The sequence below is a fragment of the Apteryx rowi genome, unplaced genomic scaffold (genome assembly GCF_003343035.1).
Source record: "Apteryx rowi isolate R43461 unplaced genomic scaffold, aptRow1 scaffold_74, whole genome shotgun sequence".
Lineage (NCBI taxonomy): Eukaryota > Metazoa > Chordata > Aves > Apterygiformes > Apterygidae > Apteryx > Apteryx rowi.
The window spans coordinates 2,984,094-3,007,470 of NW_020451027.1; the positions used below are offsets into that span (position 1 = coordinate 2,984,094).

The following is a 23,377-nucleotide window of genomic DNA, read 5'->3' on the forward strand; positions in this document are numbered from 1 at the left end:
AGTCAGCACATCCTTGTTCTGGGCCGGTTATCAGCTGCAGGATGAGCCGTTGCGCGATTTGCAACTTCAGTGATGATGAATAGCTTTGATCACAAGAGTCTGTTGCTGCTGAGACTTTGCAAGGGTCAGAGTATTGTGAGGTATGTGCTTCTTAAACCGTGCCAATGTATATGTAAATCCAAATTATGTTTAGTTCAGATAGTCACAACTTAGCCCTGAGCCTTTTGTTGCTCTTATTTTCTTTAGATAGTCCAGCATTTGGGAGTTTATTATGGAGTAACATTGCATATTCCAAACTGTAGGACTGCATGCATAGGTGGGGGTTATATCAGATACAAAGACTACAATTGTGCAGTTTATATCATTTGTCAATCAACGTACGTACAAGATTGTATTTTTCGTGCTATTTTACTGTGCACATTCTTCATAAGTAATTTTTAGGCTCCATCCCCTTCTTTCTTGTATCAGATGAGAGCCACAGCACCAATCAGATATTTTAACAATGCTAGGGAAAACAAACGCACTCACGCAGACCCCATGGATGAAAGTGGAGGCTAATAAATCTCTTCCATTAAGTACATAAAACACTGTTATGTATAAAAAAAATTCTTACACTGGCAGCATTCCCACGGACAAGCTATGTCTAGAGAGAGAAGGGCAGGTAAGAATGGTGAAAGAGAGGAAAAAAATGCGTATAAAAGTATTCAGCATGATAGGGATTAATTTTAACATCATAGGGAAAATAGGCAAGGGAGAAAAACTGGTTACTCTTAAGCAGCAAACACCAGGAGGAAATATGGGTGTATAAATACATAAAGAAACAAATTCTTTTCCTTTAAAACACATCTAGAAACAGATTAAGCAAGATTATAGATTTAGTTCTATATTTCTAGATTTATTTTCTACCTTTGAAAAATTGTCTTTTCTTCAAGAATTAACCAAGAAAAAGATTAAGTCATAGAAAAAAAATCACCTCCTCTTTTGGGGAAAAAGTCCTCAAAGCTATTGATGTTGAAACAGAAGAAATAAACCCAGGATAATTTTCTTTTAAGTCATGATGTTTAATTGTTAAGTTGTGATCAGAAATAAAGAAATTAAGAGTAGAGACTAGTGGAATTTTTTTGAATCCCTCAACACAGGGATTCACAGTCTAATCAGCGTCCCTGCTAGTGCGGCAGGGTAACTTCCGTCTTGAGGACAGTGTGACTTGTCAGACTTCAGACTAGTTTAACAATGCAAACTGAAGTGCTTTGGGCCAGTATTAACCTTATTTTAAATAGCGACATCCGCACTACAACAAATGCAGGTATTGTATTCAATAGGCAATAAAACAAGAAAATACAATTGAAATTATTAAAATAGATATTTTAAGATTCAGAATGCACTTCATACATGAGTAACGATTGCTTATACTTGGGTTTCAGAATTAAACCTTTTGAGGACAAATATCTCTTGAAGTAGAAATTGATTTGTTTGCCTTTTCCCCAAGAGTTAGGCATGCTTGGTTTAAAAANAAAAAAAAAAAAAAAAAAAAAAAAAAGACAGTAATAGAGAAAAAATAATCAGATGCCAGAACGTAGTTTGTGTTTAAATACAGAACCGCCTTGTGTAACATCTGTTATAACTCTATTGTTATTTCCGTAAGTATTTTAGGTTACATGTTAAGAGTCATATTTTAAAATTTGTATTAAGGACTAAAGTGGCCATTTATTGAATATAGATGTGTTCACAGGAGCATTAGTGGGGTTTAATTGTGACTACAGGAGATATCAGCTCATCTAAATATTTGCTTACATAGATTGCAAGACCAAATGAGAAATGTATTTGTAATTTTTATCGACACCCTCCTGAGTAGAATCAGTATTTAAGTCATACTCGATTATTCACTTGAGCTGTGTCTCCGGATGTCATAACAACAGCTGAAATATCAGCTTTGTACTTCCTTCTAATACTACTAGATGCTCTGATTTTAAACAGAGGAGTTTTAATATAAAAATAAGAATTGTGTTTAAAAATTGATTTTTTGATAAATGATGCAAAACTGAAGAAACTATACCTACCTTATACTCTTCTTGTAATAAGCAAGAGCTACTACATAAAACTATATTAAATATAGTGATAGTACCAACAGCTGCTGTAGGAGTGTTCTTACGTTAGAAAGAGATGAATATATTTTCTGAAATAAAGAATTCAAATGTGAGTACCTATTGCAGTTAAATATCATTTAGATTTAGAATCTAATCTAGATTATTTTTCCTTTTAAAATTAGCACACAGATTTAGCTCAGTGTTTCATGCTCATGAGGTCTGTATAAATAGCTTGCTTAAAATGCGAATGCAGCTTAGAGGAGGAGATTCCTGCTGAGTGTGGCAACCTCTGAAAAGGGAGGAAAATTCTATAGCAACTGTTGTTAAAAGGACAGATATCTTGTTTGGGCATAGATTGTTTGGTCTGAGTATTAGCTGTCTGCTTTTCAGTATAGAATCCCTACTGGGTTTTGGTCGAACTTGTTTTGAAAGTACACTGTAGATCAATACTAAAGGGGCTATTAGGTGGTGTAGTAGTTAAATGTCGGTGGAACATTCCTTCAAAACTTAGTTTCTAAAGGTACTCAGTCGTGTTTGCAGAAACAAGAATATGTTATATGCTTCATGTCAGGAAACTTCTAGAGCTATTTTTGTTTATACTGAATAAATTTCATTTTTTAGTACCACTTCAAGATCCCTTGTGTTTACAGTGTTAATCTTGAAGATATTCAAAGTAGTTTTATTTGCAAAACAATTCTGGTGTTCAGAATATTGAACAAATAAGAGATGGGAGTTATTTTTATTATTTAATGCAATTTCAGTAAAGTTACAGCAGATACTCTGAGCAGCAAGTACCCAGCATTTCAAGTTTCTGCAGGTTTCAACACATTTACTCATTTTCATTTATTGAACAAGTAGGAGCTTTAAACCTACTGAATTTTTTAAAGCGACCTTAATAGGAGTAGGTTTGAATACTGTGGAGGGCTTTTGAATGTGAACCCTTTATAGATCTAAACACATGTGCAGTTTGAAGAGTGACTTTGGTTATTGTATTTCTGAACTGCACTGGTAAGGGAACAGATGCACCAGTGTGTCAGTACTTACTAGATACTTGGGGCGTCCATGGATAATGGAGAGTATCGGGGAAAATATCACTGACCATGCACTAGGAATCTTGAGCTACCATCTCCAGGACTTCTGTTACGTGACTCAGGCAGAAGTGCTGTCAAGTAGAGCTCTCTGACTGCGATATCTTCTTGGGCTGATGTGAAAGAGAGAGAGAGAGAATGCCTGTTTGCTTTTTTACTGGGATATAAGTTCTCCTTTCTGACAGACTTTTCGTCCTTCCCAAGATGATTTAGTGGAGGCATAGGTTAGATTTTATTTTCCTGAATAGTATATCTTGAAAATAATTTTCTCTTTTCTCTCTTTGGTCCTGAGCTTCAAATTTCATTGTATGACATCAGCCCTCATCTAATCTCCACTCCTAAAACAGCTTCTGTATTTCCAGAAATCATTTATTTTGGTAAAGACATATATAAATAAGGAGCTTTTGTAACTGGCCACCTCGACATTTTTGGAAGGATGACAGAACTAAGAAGAGTCTGCTGTCCGGAACACCACGTCTTGTACCACCATATCTAACTGGAGAGCATTTCGTCTGTTTTGATGCACTTTTAATTTGCTAGGTAGCCTGAGGTCAGTCATCTGCTTAAGACGAGTCTTTAGGAGTTCCAGGGTGGCTAATGCAAAGTGAGTCAGGAAGGCAGCGTCATTTCAAGTCCCACAAACGTTTCAAACTATTTGGCAGATGGCACATGCAAATGCATCGTGTGCTATGTCTGTACAGTCTTTGGCAGTTTTCTGTGGATAAGTAGTAGGTGGAGTAACTTGAATCCTTGTCCTGGAGACTCGATCGGCACTGTACTACGTATTGCATTGAGGAGGGCTTGCGTATTGCACCGTTCCGTGCTACCCTGTGGAGGTGGAAGGATTGCGTTTGGTAAATGTATAGCTTCTAGCTCCTCCAGTGGGAAGTCTTTGCTAAGATCTGCAATTCTGTAAAGAAGTAAGAATATAAGACTTGAGAACAAGTTAGGCATGGATTTAAGTGCTTTGCTGAGTAGGATTGGACATCTGTGTGGTTTAGATTCTTTGAGTTTGGGTGTTTTGTTGAGATAACTTTGATATGTCAGGATGCCCAGGAAAATTTAAAAAGGGAAGCTTTTGGTAGTATCACAACAGGTTTTTAACATGACATGACAGTGGTTTTGCTGCAGCATTGCATTGGATTATATGTGAACCACTTAAAAATCAGTGTGATGTAGAAAGAGCAGTGGTAAATGGTTTAGAGCTTCTCAGACACCCGCTTACAGAGATCACATTCAGAAAACACTTTGTGATATTCTAGAGGCATAGAACTGCATAATAAACTAGAATGATAGAAAAATGTGTTAAGTAGCACATGAGGTTCAAGTTAAACAGCACTAGGAGCAGAAGGCGGTGGAGATCATGCATAGATAAGTTTGTCTTCAAAGTGGCTAACAGTTTGAGTCTGACAAGACTCCTGTTTTGCTATAGGTAGATATCGTTGATCCTTTTTCTGTTCTTTCAAATTGTTCAGGTGTCTTTTACTCTGGGATTTCACTGTATTTGTAGCTTTTGGTTAGTAAAATATTCTAATCGTTGATTTAGGGCTGGCATTGTGTTGGATTCCAAATTTCCTGTCTTGGAGACCTATGATAATTGTTTTTAACCTGTAAATTTTTTTTGGTTTTGTAAGCTTCAGTGAGAGGCCTTTATCCTTTTTGGTGAAATCAGTTCAGGTCTCTCAGTCACTACACAAACCTTTTAAAGTGCCTATCATTTATTCAGTCAAATATAACAACTTCAAGTATTTATCACAAAGTATTGACAAGTATAATGGATTTTAAGAGAATGCCCTGTAGTAACTTCCTGTGGTCTGTACACACTGAAGATAGCTACTTTTTAAATGAAATTAGGTGGTAACACAGGAGTCAATTATATTTGTTATAAATACTGTTTTCATTAGTAAATTCTTCCACAAATACATGGTTTTCAGTGAATATGTATTTATCTTATTCCATCATCAAAATGTTTTGAAGCAGGATTTTTGGTAAAGGCTATGCCTTTTCTCATGTCAGGCAAATGTTTTATTGTATTAAAAGTTAATCTGATCTTTTTAGACTTTCTCCATAACAATACTCCAAAAATTTTGTAGCTTTTTGCTTTCATGGAAGAAAATTGTCAAAATTAAGTAGGCCTTTATTTCAATAATTTTCTGTTAAATCAGCAGTGTATTTTTGAATGGTCTCAGGTTTAGGTACAATAAATATAAAAATAATTTGGTGCAGGTTCATGTCTTTGGATCAAATGAGAATTTTTTCTTACTAGTATTGCTGGTTTAGTGTGCCAGTGTATCAGGATAATGTTACACAGAAATGCTTCTCAAATTATTTGAAGTAGAGGGCCTGCTGTTCCTCAAAATTTGAACCACATCCTTGAAATTTTTAATGAAGAATGCTATACAGGTAAAAGGAACCAACTGTGAGCCACTTTTTTTTTGCAGAGTGTATTTTGTAGACTGTATGGTGTTTAAGCTTTATAAACCAGGGTTTCAGTTGCAACATGTATTTCGAGAATTTTTAAAATATTGTAAGAATATTTTTGTCTAGAATATTTTCATCTTTTGATATTGTATGTGTCATTTGTATGAGTGGTTGTCAAGATTGCCTGAAAGGGAATGTTTGTATATATTGACTATTACTAAATAAATTTGTAATGGAGAATTTTAAATAAATCAACAAATTTAGGTACTGTAATTGTCATCTAACCTCATCTGTTTAAATTTAGGGAGAACCTATCACTTTTTGCGAGAATAGTTTTGTAAAGCATCGTTCCAGTACTACCAAACAGTTCCTGGAAACTGCTGTTAATCTTCAACTGTTTAAACAGGTATGAGAGGGTAATTGACCTTTTCTTTCAATGGTTTTCTTTTAAAACATGTCCATATTTAAATTTATTTTCTTTTCTATAAGCTTATGAATCTCTGGGATAAAATATAAGTATAAATACTTCGTGTGTAGAGAGTCTTCCACATATCATCTTATTTTTAAATCTTTGCTTGGGACATCCATTAGAAAAAAAAAAAAAAGCAACATGGGAGGCGGAAACAGGATGCATATCTCGTCAGGGCCAGTCTGCAACTCAGAACAGGAAAAATCATGGATCTTCCAGCTTGGTGGTTGAACTTCACAATTTTTCCAGCTCTCTTGGATTATGAGCAAAGAACCTAAACAACACAGTGCTTGCTTAAATTGGACTTAATGACATTTTATTTAAAAAATGGATTCAAGCTGTACTTGCAGTTTTCATTGCTAGTTTTCTGAAGCATACATGTAGAATGTTACAAATTCAAGACATCAGTAGTGGCTTGAAGAATACTCTGGCCAATACCTTACTGAGAACAAAGTATTAAATGACTTGCATAGCTTGATTGTAGTTTTATTACAGTGTTTGAAATGAATTTTTTTCTTTGATGTTATTTTGTAACTCTTCCTCCCCCCCCCCATCCCATGATCCTATTGTGTGAAAAAGTGTCAAGAGACTTTTATTATTAGGTTTTTTAGGAAAATCAAGGAAAAATGGGATGAAATCAGAAGACTCATATTTATGTGGTTACAAATACCTGGAATGATTAAGGCAGGGGAGATCATGCTTAACTAATCTGCTGGACTTCTTTGAAGATATACTACTGTGATAGATAAGGGAAGTTCATTATATTTAGAATCTTCTAATTTTCAAAAAAATACTGTGTTACTTGGTGTTAATCAGAGACTAATGTCTAAAGTAAAGATTTATGTAAGGATAATAGTTTGTGGAAGTCCTGTGGAAATATGGTTCTCCTAACTGTACAAAAGCTAAGCAAATATTGATTATTTAAATGATTTAATTTCCAAAGTTTATAGTTCTGTAGGAATTGTCATAGAATCATGTTCTTTTAATTTTACTGTATTGTATTTTATACAATAACAAATTATAAATAACAGTATAAAATAATAAAGAAGATATTTGAAAATTTTTGAAGTATCCGGCACTTAGGATTGAAGTAGGAAGAAGTAGTGGAGTATGAAAACAGTGTTATTTACATTTTGCTTATCTCAGAGTGCTGTAAGGCAGCATGAAAATTTCTTAATAGAAAGCTGCTTACAGTGAAAGTTTCTAATTCATTGTCACTCTTCTGGAGGTAAATCTTCAGCTGTGAGAAATAGGTTTAGCTCTACTGAAAGAAATGAGACTGTCACTATAAAATGGCAGTGAACCTAGCACTTATATTTTAATATGTGTTTAATTAAAAAAGAAACATTTTATAGTTTTATGCTTGTTCCTACTTTTATTTCTGCTAAAGGTAATAATGTATTTTAGAAGATTAGGAAATACTAAAAATCATGTTGATATACATATTTTAATAGTAAATATTTTTTCATTTAGTTTCTGTTGTGATTGTCCCTCCTACTTTTTCAGCTAATCCCCAGACCAGCTGCATCTTCTCCAGCTTTTCCCACTGACAAATGAGCTGTTTCCAAGGTTGTTTGTGTTCAAAAAGGCTAAACTGTGTTTTACTCCATTCTTGAAAATGACTAATCTTTTAAGCAGAAAGTTATTCTTAAAAGCAACATTAGACCTAGACCTTGACTGACAAGTAAGCTTTATTTGTGCCATTTTCTAAAATCCCTCCTCTGTCCTTCCTTTTTCACTCTGTGTGTGCATGTGTTTGTGGGTGTGTTTGTGGGTGTCTATCTTCTATTTTTTTTTCCAGATTACTTTGAAATAGATTAATTCTTCTAACTTAAACACTCTTAGAGAAATTTCATTTTGGAAATTGTAGTATCTTTTGACCACACTGCTAGAACATCATTGTAGTAATAACTTGCGGAATTAATTGTTTGCGTTCCTCTCATTCAGATTATTTTCATCTTCAATATCATCCATTTCTACCCTGTATTATATTCTAATGTGCTTGCTATTAATGATGTCTCCAAATGTATTAACATATGCCAGTATTTTGTACCAAAATCATTGACTGAACTGTAAATAGGATCAGTCCGAACATTCTGTTCTTGAATACCATTGCAGCCTGACACTTTCCCTTTCATCCGTTTCCTTTTTGGGCAGGTCCTTACCCAACCTAAAGTTCATGTACTATTCTGCTTTTATTTCATCTTAACTAATCCTTTCTGATGAGGCACTTGCAAGAGGCTTTTCTGTGGTCTGGATAAAATGCATTTCCTTTATCTAGAAGATCAATTGTCAAAGAATCTGAGAGAACCTGTGTTTTGAAAACTAATGTGGTATATCATTCCATTTTCCCATTTACCATTTTTGGACCACCAAAATCTGTTTGAAAGCCTCATCAGACTATTGAGGGCGTACTGACAGACCAACAGTTGTCATAGCCTATTTGTTTTCTGAGCAGAGATACTGCCTCTGTTCTTCACTTATGCAGTGCTTCCTCTAGCCTGATAGATTCATTAATATTTTTTGACTTTCAGATTCATATGCTGGTTTTCTCAGAATCATGTAATAGAGGTGAATTTTTTTTTTTTGACTTGAACACACTAAATTCTTAGAGTTTTATTCCTCAAATATAATGTCCATTTCCATATCTCAGAGTTCTGTTTCCTTATTCAGCATCACGGTTTTCACCCCAAACTGAGACAGAGTATTTTTTGGGGGGAGGGGGGGAGTGCGAAAGGGTATGCCTAGAATATCTTTCAGTCTCAACCCATTCTTTCTGCCTTATAATTCAGAGGGATGCCTTTTAAATCAAAGGTTGATGAATTCATATAGTTGGAAGTTGAAAAGACTGTTTATAAGGCCCTGAAATGGAATATGCTAAAGTGGTTATGCAAAATGCATCTTCCAGTAATTCACAGAAGTAATTTATGATAAATACCCTAATACTGATTGCAACTGTAGAAACAAGTGAAATTCCTTTTTATACTCTTTGCTGGATAGTTTTCTAAAGCTGTCTTCTGCCCTGGAGAGATTGCATTTTAAAAACCCTGATTATCTTTATTCCTAAACTATAAGGATAGAAATTTCTTCTTTTAAAGAAAATAACTGTGACTTATGGGTTAAATATTCTTATTTCCTGATTAAATATGCTACATATGACAGTTTTCAGACTGAATAGTGTTTGTTCGTTTAAACTGTATACTTGTGTTATTTCTTTTCTCATTGTTTCTTTTCCCCATATTTGGCACTTGTATTATTGTATATGGTATCTATATACTGGCTTTTTCTGAGCCCTAGAAAGGCTTCTCTTTAATTAGGATAACATGGAAGGTAGATATTCTTTCTTTCAAACTTCAAACATAGGCAATTAATAGCTGCATCTCACATGTTAAATACTTCTGATGAGTGTCCAGGGAAAATATTAACTTGTTCTTAGAACTAGCATGGAGACTAATTTAGGAATATATCATTAAATAATATAATTATATAAATAATATAATCTGCAAAATTTATTGGCATTTACTGCCAATATACAGGAAAATTCTAACTAGAAAAATAGATGATGAATGCAGCATTAGGACATGAAGAAGCATAAGTCTTTCAAAATTATAAATATTAGTAGTTTCAAATTTGGTATGCAAGCTCCATGAAGAAACACTGTCTTTCCAGGCTTGTTGAGTTGTTATTTTGTGACGATTACTTTTTAGATGTTTTCTTTGTTATTGCCAATTTTTTGTTTTTAATAAGTGGTGAATTAACTTGAAATTTTAAATCCTAATTAAATTATTGGAGGGTAGCACACAAATATCATCTACTGCCCCTCTTCTTTATCAGCTGTGCCACAGGATGTTTGGAAGTGAATGTGGTCTATAATTTATTTTCAAAATTCAAGATTATGTAAGAACTATGGGAGTTCTGTCTTTAGTCATCTAAAATCAGAGGCTACTGTTAGCATTTGAATTATTACTTTTTTTTATAAGCAGTGGGAATCAAGCATGGAGTCTCTGAATCTAGAAGTAAGAGAATGCATAACGTGCCAACGTTTTCCGAGAGAGTATGTGTTTGGAAAATGGGAGGAGAAAACCATACAGTGTACCACATGCTATTCTTCCTATGTAGCTATTTAAAAACAGCTAATAATAGTAGATCATTCAGAAATAATTACTAATAATGTTACTACTAATACTACTATCATTTCCTTTATATAATTTCTTCAGTATTTTTTGTTAGTGGTTCTCTTTGTCGCTATTTGCATTAAATACTCTGTTGGAGTAATCCTCTGAACACTCAAATTCAGTCTCAGCCTTCTGTTGATAGGATTTTTACCAAATGATGAGTATGCCCGTAAATCATGTGTTAGTTTATAACGTGGAATGAATTCATAACTTTCCTCAAAGAGATAACGTCTTACAGTTCAAAGGCTGTTTTTTTGCACAGCAGTAGCTAAAGATGCTGTTATCTCTTCTTCTTACTGTGAAATAATCCAGTGATTCCATAGTGGTCTGACCATGAACCAAACCTATTTGGAAAAAAGCCAACCTCGAGTAAAATGAAAAAAGAAGAATTTAGACAAGAAAGAGAAGGGAATAGTTATCTTTGTGCTTGCCTTATTATTGCTGCTGGAATTTTTGTACTCTAAGAATGTAATTTGTTTCATGTCACTAGTCTGTTCATTGACAAGCATCAGATTGTCACTGACACTGTTTGGATAATCTGTGATAATATGTGACATAGCCAAATAATTAATTTTGGTTAGTTGGTATGTACTGTTTAGTACCAGTGAATAACTCATAATTCTTGCTAGAAAATGAACTGTATATAATCCAAACAGTGACAGTGCTTTCTCACTTTATCTTACTCAGACTTGAATTAGCCTTTTCAAAACAAAAATGGTTGGGTTGCTTCTTGAAAGAATTCTAAACCTTAAAGAATATACACATTGTAATTCTTTGAAGCCCATTAATTCTTGAAAAGAATGTATTCATTTCTTAGAGGTTTACTCATTAGTTATCTCATTTCCACTTCCTTCTGATGTATTTGGACCATTTCAGTCTTTATATACACTTATATGTAGTTATAAATGCACATACTCATGCAGCTCTAGCCCATGCACAGGGACAGTTATTGGAATGGGCATCTGCAAATGCACCTAGATGAGTGTTAATGGGTGAAAAAAGGCAAACAGATGCGTTAATACTTAAAAATAGGGTTGCATCAACCCTGAACTATGCTCGTTCAGGTGGAGAGGATCGTAGGCGTCTGCCTTGGCATCCTGCCTCCCTTTGTTTTGGCACTTCATGCGTCACATTCCCACGTGCTTAAATGAAACATCCTGCAAGTCAGCTTGCACACTGCCAGCCAAATAGTATTGCTTCCAAGTTGCTGTTGCCACCATTTCTGAAACCAAGCCCCAGTGATCCTCCTTGGTTTCAGTATGGATGGTTTTGCCACAGTTTCCCCTCACGAACAATCCTTAGAGGATCACTTTTCATGTCAGGCATACAGAGTGGATTTTTAATGGACCTCAAGTAGACATCCTAGCTTATCGTTTCTTTGAACTGGAGTGGTGAAATGTTTCCAGAGGTTCTGAAGGTATTTTCTGTGTATATCAGCAAGTTCTGCTTTGGACTCAGTTACACTTACCCAGAAGGGGATTCCACAGGGAGGTTTGTTTATGATAAGGGGTAAATTTATTGTTTCATAACAGAATTTCTCAGTTAACTTTATTTGGTTGTGATTGTAAATCCAAAGTTAACATTTGTAAGGAAATAAATGAATATATTTTGTGCCCTTAGAAATGCCAAAAAAAGTTTGAAAACCACTGAAAAGATTTCTAAACAAACTGAGGTGTAATTTTGTTGACTATAAAACTTTGCAAATATTTTAGATTTATATAAATTTTGCATAATACATATAATTTACTTGATATACATACAAGGAGCAGAAACTATGGAAGAAGTTTCAGTGGTATTGTTGTTCAGTATTCTGACACTTTCACTGCTTGTAGTTGCATCCACTCTTGCAAAATCCATCTCAAAGCAATATATTATCCTTATGTCATATATTATCTTGAATGTGCATGTTTTGTTATAATGTACACACTTAATAACTATAACATTGTAAAGCAATAGAAGGGCCAACAAAGCATGACTTTTTTTTTATTTCAGTTTATTGATGGTCGACTATCAAAATTAAATGCAGGAAGGGGGTTCTCTGACGCTTTTGAAGAAGAAATCACAGTAGGAGGCTTTTGTGGAGGTACAGAATTAATTTGAGTGTTTGTACTCATTGATGTTTCTTCTCTGGGAGTGGTTCAACATGATGATGTCCTCAGGATGTCCTATAAATTGTAATAGCAATTAATCTTATTTCTGTTTCAGTGTTTCGATTTGTTTTTGGAAAGGTTTTAGCTGCTGGGACACATAACCATATGTATCTAGTTATGTCAGTACACTGAATGAAGAAACGTTGTTTTAATCTGGTAAAATAATACTTAGATTTCAAGATATGGTGAAATATCAATAAATTCATTAACTCTTTAACTACATGTTTATATTATTTGATAAATTCTGGGTAAACAATATTTTTAAAATAATTTCAAGATTTATGCTAATTCCTTATAGATACTAAGTTATCTGTTTTCCAAAAACATTTCTAACTTTTTTCACATTTAATTATTTCTGCAGTGCAAAGTCAGAGTGATTTCCTGAATTTTTAGAGAAATGTAGCTATCTCCAGCAAATGTGCTACTATAAAAGGAAAAAAATAATTGAACCTTTGATTACCCTCTGAGAAGAAATACTGAAAAAATTACTTTCTTCCTAAATAAAAGTATTATTCCTTTTGTGTTATTTCCTTCAGTTATATTCACTGGCAATTGTTTATTGCTTTTCACGTTAGTTAACCTACAAAGTCAACCCATATAGAAGAGTGCCTGCTAGATCTAATTCTGATGGCTTGTAGGATTATTGAGCGGTTTCCTGTTAGATGTTAGTTACAGTTATATTGTTATTTGAAGAATCATATTTACTATCAAGATAAGAAGGACACAGCACAAATACTATTTGATGGTCAATCTTGAGGGTAGTGTAGAAGCTTTCTCTATAAATGGAGGTTCAGTGATTTGACCCAATCTGCTGAGCTGCATGTGGCATCTTCAGACAGTTTTCCTCTGCAAGACTACTCTTAAGTGAGCATATCTACACAGGAGAGGATTTCATCCACACAGAGGAATCATCCGGGGTGTGCAGCTACTACCACACCTTCGGTGAAGTACCCTTTTGAACTCAGAGTGTGTATATATATATATAAGTCCTTTTGTTTAGGGTTTTTACTCCCTTCTCCTGCCCTCCATGTCCTGTGCTGTGATCTGGCGCATAATTTGTTTTTTTTCTTGATTAAGGTGTCGTTACTTACACAGAGATTTACTTCTTTTGGGCCTTTTCTTAGGGTAACTCATGCTGCTCTATAAATAGCCGTTAGGCCTTGAGCATCCATTATTCAGATAGGCGATGTCAGTGCTTGGAGTTCTTCTGCTTGCTGCAGTTGGGAGGTCAAGAGGCTGCAATAAAACTGCACTGGAACTTAGATAAAGTTTGTTTCTTGGCTGTGCACTGATAGCTTGTGAACCGTGTCTCACCTGGGTATGCTCAGGAGGGAACGTGCAGCTTCAGTAGCAGTGCTGTGTTAGATTGTAGAGGGGACTTACTTTTCAAGTCAGACAAGCTGTATATTGCCAGGTTGTGGACAAATTGCTTAGGGCACATATTCACTATTTACATAACTGCTGTCTCATTATCATTATGAAGTGTAGGGCTAACAGTATGTATGCAATTGAAGGTGACATTTTGTGATGCTAATGGGGTAGAACTATGATCTCTTTTCAGAGTTAAATCCCATCAAATTTATCATGTGGTCCAAGGTTTTAAAAAAAAGCAGGTGAAACCTGCTTTCAGAAAAGTCACAGAAAGTTAGAGTAAGCTATAAGCTGTTAAAAAGACAGGTGAATATATTCTAAAGAATAGAGAATATAATTTCATATTGCTGAATCAAATGGAAAGTGTTTCTTGAAGTAATCTCTTTTCTAATTTGCGTTTTCCCACATATGCAAGCGCAACTAAACTAGTAAAGAAAATTAAACCAGAAATTTAAAAATAAAGCTTAGATTTTTTTTTTATAAATCAGTTTTGTTTTCAATTAAGTACTCAAATTTTATTTCCGTCTGACTATGTATGAAACAAAAGTTGTCAGCCCTGCTTTATCCTTGCACTTTTTCACAAATTCTCATTTTCTGTGACATGAATTATCCTGTGGAAGTAAATATTAGTTCTGAAGACTTTTACGTAATTTTCAGTACAAGAATATTGTGATGTTTTATTGTTTTATAATACAAATTTATTGTGGAATATATTGATTAATCAATATATTGATTGAACAGTGAAGAAGTGAAAAAGCCTTTGACTCTCTTGCTTAGTAATAATTTATTTTAAGGAGTCAGCATTTTCATGCTTGATTTTCAGGAATTTTAACTATAGCTCAGCATATGCAGTGCTGGTGTTGCATTTTCATAGTTTCATATTTTAGGTGAATATTTATCTGCTTTATTTACTGCCTTCTCTAAGTCTCTCCACCCAACTAGAAGCTGGATAAACTCAGTCGTCTTCTGTGATCTCACTTAACTATCTCTAGACATTGCTTAAGTCATGGGCCCTGAAAGAGGATGCTCAGGTGTGGGAAGAGCCATTGCTAAGGACTCCACAGGCCAGATGATGTATGAATATTGTTAATAGGAATTTAAAGTTATGAAATGTCAAATTAGAGAAAGTACTTACAGTTCATTGAATTCACTTCATTAACACATTAGTAATGGTTACAGTTCACCTTGTTACATGTTGTTTGCATGCTACATTCTCTAGTAATTCCAGGGAGCCAGACTACTGAGGAAGTAAATAATTAGCTATTTTTGCTTTAGATTGCTCATTGACATTCTTACTGGAGATATGATCATAATGGCATCATTTTCAGTCTTTCCTAAGCTGGCTTTGCTTTCACTTGCACCATCATTCCTGAGAGTTTGGCTGTCTCAAAATTGCTTGTAAAGAATTTAGTGACATGGGTGGCAATCAGGTTTTAAGTGAAAGTGTTTGCTGCCTGGTACAAGTCCAAACAGCCCAGTCTTTTCCACTCGCTGGGAAACTTGGGAATACCTTTTACAATAATCCAGTTAGTTCTCAGAGATGTTCTGTGAGAAGGAGATTTGGTTGTGTTTTGGCTTTCCCCTAGTCAATGAGATGATTCTACCTAGGCCTTCATTAATTGATTTATTACAGAGTTAAAGAATTTTTGAAACCTCCTGTTAAAACTCTGAATTGTCAAGGATATATCAGTATGGTGCTTGTAAAATTGATAAATTCTCTCAAATTCTTCATTCTTGTCACCTTGAATGTCTCATTTGGAACTTTTCATCCATGGTTGGTAACAGCTCACAGTGTCAGAGTATTCAATGATTAATCTTCTCCAAAACTTTTCCAGAGATCAGGGAACCAGTCTTTGTTGTCCAGGTGAAGCACCTTAGGAAAATAATGTTCATTTCTTCCTCAAACAATCAGTAAAATTTAACCCTATCCTTTATGGCCAGCTTAGTGAGGCAATAGTCCTCAGTAATGCTTTAGTAGCACTAAGCCAGTAGATATCACTGGCCTCTTAGAGTTCTCTCTTTGTGAAAGAAAGTAGATGCAGTTAATAATTTACAATGATTTTCCCTACACCAGAGATATATAGTGATGCCATAATCCTTAGTCTTTTCTCTAGTCCTTTTTCTTTTAGGTGGTACCATCTGCAGTCCATGTCATTTTCTTACTTGAAAGTTTACCCAGTGGGATCATTATGCTTGAATGCAGTTCATTATATATTACTCTTTCCTTCAAGTTGGTGATTTTCTTTTTAGAATTTTTAGCAGTATGCTATCTTATTGTAGTTTTAATTTCTCTTTATACCTCAATTGGTATTAAAACTGTGTGGTGAAAAGATATGCTTTTGAAAAGAAAATGGAAAATGAGAAATAAAACATATGCTTTTTTTTTTTCTTAATGTACACATATTCCTATCTTTAGCGTTCCTTGTCTATCTGGGAAGAATGCAATTAATGAATAATCCTCTAAGGGAATTTTTTATGCAGATTGTGAGGAGGGCTGAAACATGAAAAATGTTAAATGTATGTTTGATTCTGTTTTCTTTTACATTTTTATCTCAGGAAATTCAAGATCTTATCAGCAGTGGATGCATACAGTAAAGGTATAAACATATTGTTGGTTAAGCAATTCATTTCTGCAAAAAAAAAATTGTATACTGAGCATTCTGATTTTACATTTTTGTCCTGTTCTTTATATTGATGTAATGATATAAGCTTATTCATCTGTAAGGAAAATATAATCAAAGTACATTCTGTATTTGTACTGGTATGTGTATTTGGTAAATCAATAATTTTGTTTTAAAAAAAACCCCTCCCATCCACAAAACAAATGCCAAAACAAACAATGTTTTTCTGTCTGTGCCATCAAGTATTTCACTGTATTCAGTATCATGTTACATTCCGTAACTGTGAATTGGTGTGACAGTAAGATTTGATACAACGTTTATCACTTCTAGTAAACAGCAATTTGGTTAGTATGGTTTTGTGCTGTTTGACTAACAGAAGGCCCTTTGTATAACCTTGTTATTCTGCAGGGTTAGTAAAATATATTATTTCAATTAACAGAATTCTTGTGTGATTAAATGAGATACAGTTATTTCTGTCAGGTCAAAGTATTTTTTAAGTTACATAAAATATATGATAAGAACACATGAAGAATAGCTGTAACTTCTGAATTGATTTTGAAATAGTAACAAAGAATGAAGAATGAAAATACATCATTATGTTAGAATGCATTGATAAGTATGTCAGCTATGATAATGACATACTGTAACCCTTGTGCAGCTGTAGACAGTAGGTTGTAGAGGAAACACAGCTGTGGTAATTCTTACCAATTTAAAAGGAAGATTGCTATTTCTTTACAGCACATTGTTCAGTTTTCCTTGCTGTTGTCTTAACATTTTCAACATAAACCAGGAGTTATTAAAATATGGGTTTTTTGTATATTTCAGAAAGGCGGTGCACTGATCAACACAGCAATGACCAAAGCCACTCCGGCTGTGAAAACAGCATATAAATTTGTAAGATCATCAATTTCAAATAATTAATACATAAAACTGCCTTAACTTCCTACAACCTCTGATTCTTCCTAAATACTAGAAAGCCTAAGCATTTTATAAATGTATTTCAGAACATTTCAGCCTGTAGAACATTTTTAGCTTCATTCATGTTCTAATAGAGTGCTAGAATTTAGATTTGATTCAGAATCTTCCTGATAGCTTGTGCATAACAATAAATATTTTCAAAGCATCAGTATGCAATTTTTGTTTCAGTCATAGTACACACAAGGCGCTTATCTGAGTATTGTTTATATAGTTGATACACAGCTGAATACTTTTCCTAAACTGGTGAGATAATTAAAATATGGACTCTGAAAATAGTAATTCTAATTTACACTAAGATCCCTTAACACAACTCTGCTATTGTAAAATTAACTTGAGTGTAAATGTAATGTTTTGCAAATGTAAATTATTATATAGTGCTAAGATGGTGTAGAGAATCTTTTTATTAATGATATTCAGTTCTTGCAAGACAAATGGAGTCGTGGCTTAGATGCAGTTTTGCTTTGGCACTAAGTGCTGCACTATTGAAAATAGATGGGAAGGCATCGGTACCATGTGCAGTGAGTGTTTTCTATCCTCTACTGTTGTAAAAATGATATTAAAATACTCACATTTAACTGTATTTAATGCTTATACCTTTGAGCGTATAAAATCTTGTTTTAAAAGACTGTCTAACCAATAAAGCATGTGAAATTAACAGGTATTATCCAGTATGGAAAAACAACATAGAATAGTTTAAAAAGAAATGAGAACTAATTTAAGGTTGGATTTTTGAATATGTGGGAAAAGACTTTTGGCTTTGTCCTTTGCTTTTCCAAGTGTTTCACTAGTCTGATGCATAATAAGTAGTCCTGAATAAATAGTACATCAGACTAAGCTAGTGCATGTTAAGCAAAGTTTTCAAAGAGAATTTTTAATTTTACATCCGTTGAAGAACACAGCAATCATGAAGAGAGAAACAGGTAAATAAATACACTTCATATTCATGAACTCATTTATAATTTAAAAAATGGTTGATTAACAGGTTATCTGAAATTATTCTTCAGTTTGCACTAGTTTAGACTGTGGTTACATAATCTTATCCCAACTTTCTATTTTGATAATTGTGTCCTTGATAATAAATATTCTTGTAAGTGAACTTCTTTATATGCCAAGAAACACTGGTAACTTTGGTGAGGCTCTGTATATGTTTAAGGTATTCTCATTTATAGCCCGTTTAATTTCTTACGTTCTTGCCCTTTATGGAGCCTTTTATTTGAGATATGAAATATGCATTTCTTAATTACTGGATAACTGTTTCATAGTCTTGAGTAAATAATGTGATTGGTACCATTTCTCAGAGTTAGAACAAAGCACTCCAAAATACATCCAAATGCTGAGTGTGTGAGTGATCTGGAAAGTTTAAAGTGACTCACAGGTTAGCATCTGCTACATGGCACCCCATTGTGCTGTTATTGAGCTTATAGATGTATGATTTAAGGATCAAAAAGACTCTTTGACCTCTTGAATCAAGAAAATGGTTTTCTTTTTCTGAATTCCAGGTATAGAAAAACATAGAAAAATATGTGGATTCTACCTATTTATGTTCTTAAGTATAAAATGATATAAAATGATCCTTTTCAAGACTACCTTGAAAACCTCCCTACTTTTTTTCTGAATTAACCATATTCATATGAGAAAAATACCCCCTTTTCTGTTAGGATTAATTTCTTTTTTTCCAGATAGAAAAAAATATATATATTACTTTCTTAGTAGTACAAGTACATGCTATTCTGTATTGATAATTCATCTCTCTATTGAAGAACATTCTTGGGTTTGTTTTCTATGCAGCAGTGATCCGTGGCTGCCTATTTTAATACATACAGAATTTTCCTCTAAATAGCAGCACTATGCTGTTCAGCAACACTGGGCAAAATCTCCATCTGCATAAGAAATCACTTCATTTCTCTTAAGATTGATGTTGCCCTGCAAGCTGCCAGACTGGAACACTGTAGCAGTCATCTTGAAAATCTTAACATTTTTCCAACATGCCTTACTGCTAAAATACCCTTTCAAATTTAAAGGACCATTTCAGATAAAGGAGTGATGTAAAAGACCATTTTTGCCTGTCTTCAGTAATATTGGAGAATTTGTGAGTATGTATATTTTCACAACACTGGCATGCAGGTACTGAAAAAAAACCCTTAAATATTCTGACAAAGCATGAATTACATAGCACATGTGAAATTAGTGATAAAGGTCTTTGTCCTTCTTTATATCACCAAGTGTAAAACAAGAAAAATTAAATACAGCCTCATGAAGCATGTTCTGTGAATACAGTCAGTTTCTTACAAAGCTACTTATGCCCTTTAATTTTCTAGGCAAAAAATCACGCAAGACAAGGAATAAAAGAAGTGAAGAGTAAGTTAAAACACAAGGTATGTAGTACACTTTTTAGTTACCTTGCTGCTTTTATCAGTTTGAAGCTTATACTTTACAAATCACATGAGATTTGTGTTTTTAATGACTTTTGAAATATGCTTAGCCCTTTGTTCAGCAATACATTTTTCATAACGAGCCCTCTGGCAACTATCTGTCATTCTATGCATCCACTGAAAAATCTCTTTATTGTTTGCATATTTTATCATAGAACAACAGAGGTCTTCAAAGATACATTAACAGGATGTATGTTTTCATAAAGTTGATTGCTTTGATATCACAATTGAAGTCTTTGCTTCAAGCTGAGAATTTAAGATAGGAGAGTCTTGCAGTACAGTGTAATTCAGAAGGTGTAGTTGTCTGTTTTGGTTTCGTAAGATACATGTACAATGCCAATATTTAAAAATGGAGAAATAGTTTCATTTTGCAAAAGTAATGTTGCAGAAATAGCAGAAAAGATATTTTAGGCATTTTACAGCTGCTTTTCCTACTGGAAATTTTGTTCCACTTAAGATTTTTCTGTACAGAGAAGGAACCTTTTCTAAGTATATTTTATTCTATTTTAAGGAAACTTCCAAAAACATCTCCTAGACATTTTAACAATTCATCTTTTAAAAGGCGATGTTGATAATTCAGCTTATGTCCTTGATAATAAATATTCTTCTAAGTGAACTTCTTGAAAAGCTAACTTGAAAACTTGAAAAGCTAAAATTGATTTTTCTTCCTACAGATGGTATTTTCATGACAGTAATAGATTATGGCAAGATAATTTTTAATGCTTTTTGCATGCATAATATAGAGGATACATTTGCAGGTAATGATTATAAATAAAGGAATTTATATCTGTTTTGTTGTGTAGGAGAGTGAGGAAGAGTCTGGAACTTGCAGCTCTGGTGCAGTACAGAGTGCTCCTGTCTACACATTGCATAATGAGAAAAGAGGAAACTCAGAAAAACGAAGACTTGCGCAGGTAAGACACCTGAAACTTCTGTTCTTATTCACATACATGTGAGGAAAATGTTTTCCACTTACAGTAATGCGTCAGTGAATCTGTTTAAGATTATTTTACTGTCTGTGTTTGGATAGTATGATAAAAAGTTATTTTTTTATTTTTACAGCAATACTGCTGTCATAGTACAGTGCTTGAAAGAAGAAAAAACGGCTATTCATATTTCATTCCCATTGAGAGGGAAAAAATAGGGATACAGAAAGCAGATGGATTGCTAGAAAAATGTCTGCACAAAGAAATCACTTTAGAGTCTTATTTGAACAGTAATTAAAATTCTGAGACAAAACTGAGTTTTATTAATGGCTCAAAATATCTGATGTAAAAATACAATGATAGCTAGAAGTATTGAAGGACTGATGTACTGAAAAACTTACTCAACATAATGCATCATTTTATGGATTCCCATTAGAGAAATTTATTAGTATAGATAGGAGATTTAATTCAGTCTTAAATACTGCTTTTAATAAAGGCTTCTCCCACCAAATTCTGCTATATTCATACATCTATATTAAGCTATCTATTTTAGTTTCTTATGGTGGGTCACATTAATATTGTATTTATAATAAATTGATTTAGGAGTCAGATGGCCTTTAACATTGCTCAGATAGTTATCATTTATTATTTTATTAATAAGTCAGCTAGTTAATATGGTGTCAGTCTCTTGTCCTTTTTTTCTCAGTTCTTTTAATAGTTCTGACTTGCAGTAACAGGTGTAGTGTCTCAACTTCGGCAAGTGTTTTAATATCTGCATGTTCATTTTGGCAATTTTATTCCAAAGATACCAATAAATAGCTTTTATAGTATCTTTTTACTGGCAATAAATACCTTTATATGTGCACATTATACCATGTACTTTATTATACTTTATATGTTATATTGTTATTGCATGTTTTTAATACATGTAATGAATGTTTATATATGGATTTTTAATGCATATGTCCTCCCCAGATAAGAAGTGAGTAGAGAAATAACATTCGATTTTTTACTTTAGGTATTGCATGATAAAAATCTGAATTCTCTAAGTAATATATTCAGTTTATTTTTTTGCCCATTATAAATATAAAGTTTGTGAGATTTAGCATAAAATTGATGCAGATTATTGATTTGTTAAATACCGTTGAAATTGTATGTTAGTATTAAGGTCAAGGATTATAAATAATACAGGAACTTTCTGCTTTAATTCTATAGGCAGGTTTTACTTTGTACACATTTTCATTTCAGCCAGTGATAAAGTGTATTATGTGCTCTCAGTATATTTTCAGACAGACAAATATGATACCTCTATTCAAAGAACCTGCATAAAATAGATTCTCTTCACTGAGTGTCAGGAGAGAAGATATACAATTCTAAATGTATGAGTGTACAACTTTAACATTGATAACATGAGTAGGTTCTTAAAATATAGAGATAACTAACAGATGACTGTCATTTTAATATATAGCAACTTTTTTCCCTCACCAATATAATTTGGGAGCTTGAGACACTGAAAAGCTTTTAATGCATTATAAAACAACATACACAAATCAGTGTAGATGAATCTACAATTTTATGTATCTATGTAAATATGATACAGGTACGCATCTTATAGTCAAGTGAATTTTCATAGGCTGCGTTTATTGAAGAAATCTGCAGTGATTTACTAATTTACTTCTTGGTAGTCCTGCCTGCTATTTCACCTTATTTACACTTAGTACAGCAGTCTAGGTATGGAGAAAATAAAATTTACCTCAGTACAATTTAATACTTCTTCTGAAGGCCTGTGTTCTGACAGAACACTTGAACTTTTTATGGTTCTATGTTCATACAGCTGTATACTATGTCCTTTAATGTTGTTGTTGTTATTTCTACCAGTTGTGTTTTGTTTTTGAAAACAAGGCAGAAAGAGTGCATGTCAGACCATAATTTAATATACATATCTATGTGTATGACACACACACACACATATGCACGTAAATATACGTATATATGTATGTCTGTGTGTGTATGTATGCAAATGTATGTGTGTATACATAGAGTGTGTTTACTAGCCAGGCTGTGTTACTAATGGCCCCATGTTTTGCCCTGCTGCGAACGGTGTCCTGTGTCATCTCCCCAGCTCTTGCCCTGAATGTCACATGAGCCCAGTGGGCAGGAAAGAACAAATTGTGGTTACTGCCCGAGAACTCTGGTCTTGCACAATTTCATTTACCTCTCATTCATGCTGTTCCCACTTTTTCCTCCCTCCTCAAAAGCAAACGAAGCAAGATATTTCTAAAAACTATTAGTCTGCTTTTGCTGCTCTTATTTTTGTTCTTTTAAGTATTCGAATAAGCAAGAAATAAGCAAGAAATTCAAGTACTAGGTGCTGATTTTAAAGTATATGTTTATATAAATTGAGGTATTCACAAGTGTGTGTGTGTGTATAAGTGAGACTATGTTTGATCTCGTACCGCATATATAGTTTAAAACAAGTGAATTTCATAGATTGCTGCTGTTGTCTGATGTAATCTTTTTTCTGTAACTGTCTACCCTGCAGATGAATCTTTCCACCCAGCTTTCTAAAATAGCGCCTATCACTGTTAGTAGCAGTATAAGGACAATCCTAACAATTACACAGTAGTTCTTGCACTTCGATAAATATTTAAAACTATCT

General features: G+C 33.7%; 1 protein-coding gene across 2 annotated transcripts in view; it reads left to right on the forward strand.

Moving 5' to 3' along the window:
* Window positions 1-23,377, forward strand: part of DENND1B (DENN domain containing 1B) — a 161,251-nt gene that overhangs the window by 115,876 nt on the left and 21,998 nt on the right. For both annotated transcript variants that reach the window (XM_026087854.1, XM_026087855.1), the window contains 6 exons: window positions 5,901-6,002; window positions 12,233-12,323; window positions 16,318-16,358; window positions 17,208-17,276; window positions 19,679-19,735; window positions 20,596-20,706. In XM_026087854.1, coding sequence (XP_025943639.1) covers window positions 5,901-6,002; window positions 12,233-12,323; window positions 16,318-16,358; window positions 17,208-17,276; window positions 19,679-19,735; window positions 20,596-20,706 — 471 coding nt within the window. The remainder of the gene's footprint in view (window positions 1-5,900; window positions 6,003-12,232; window positions 12,324-16,317; window positions 16,359-17,207; window positions 17,277-19,678; window positions 19,736-20,595; window positions 20,707-23,377) is intronic.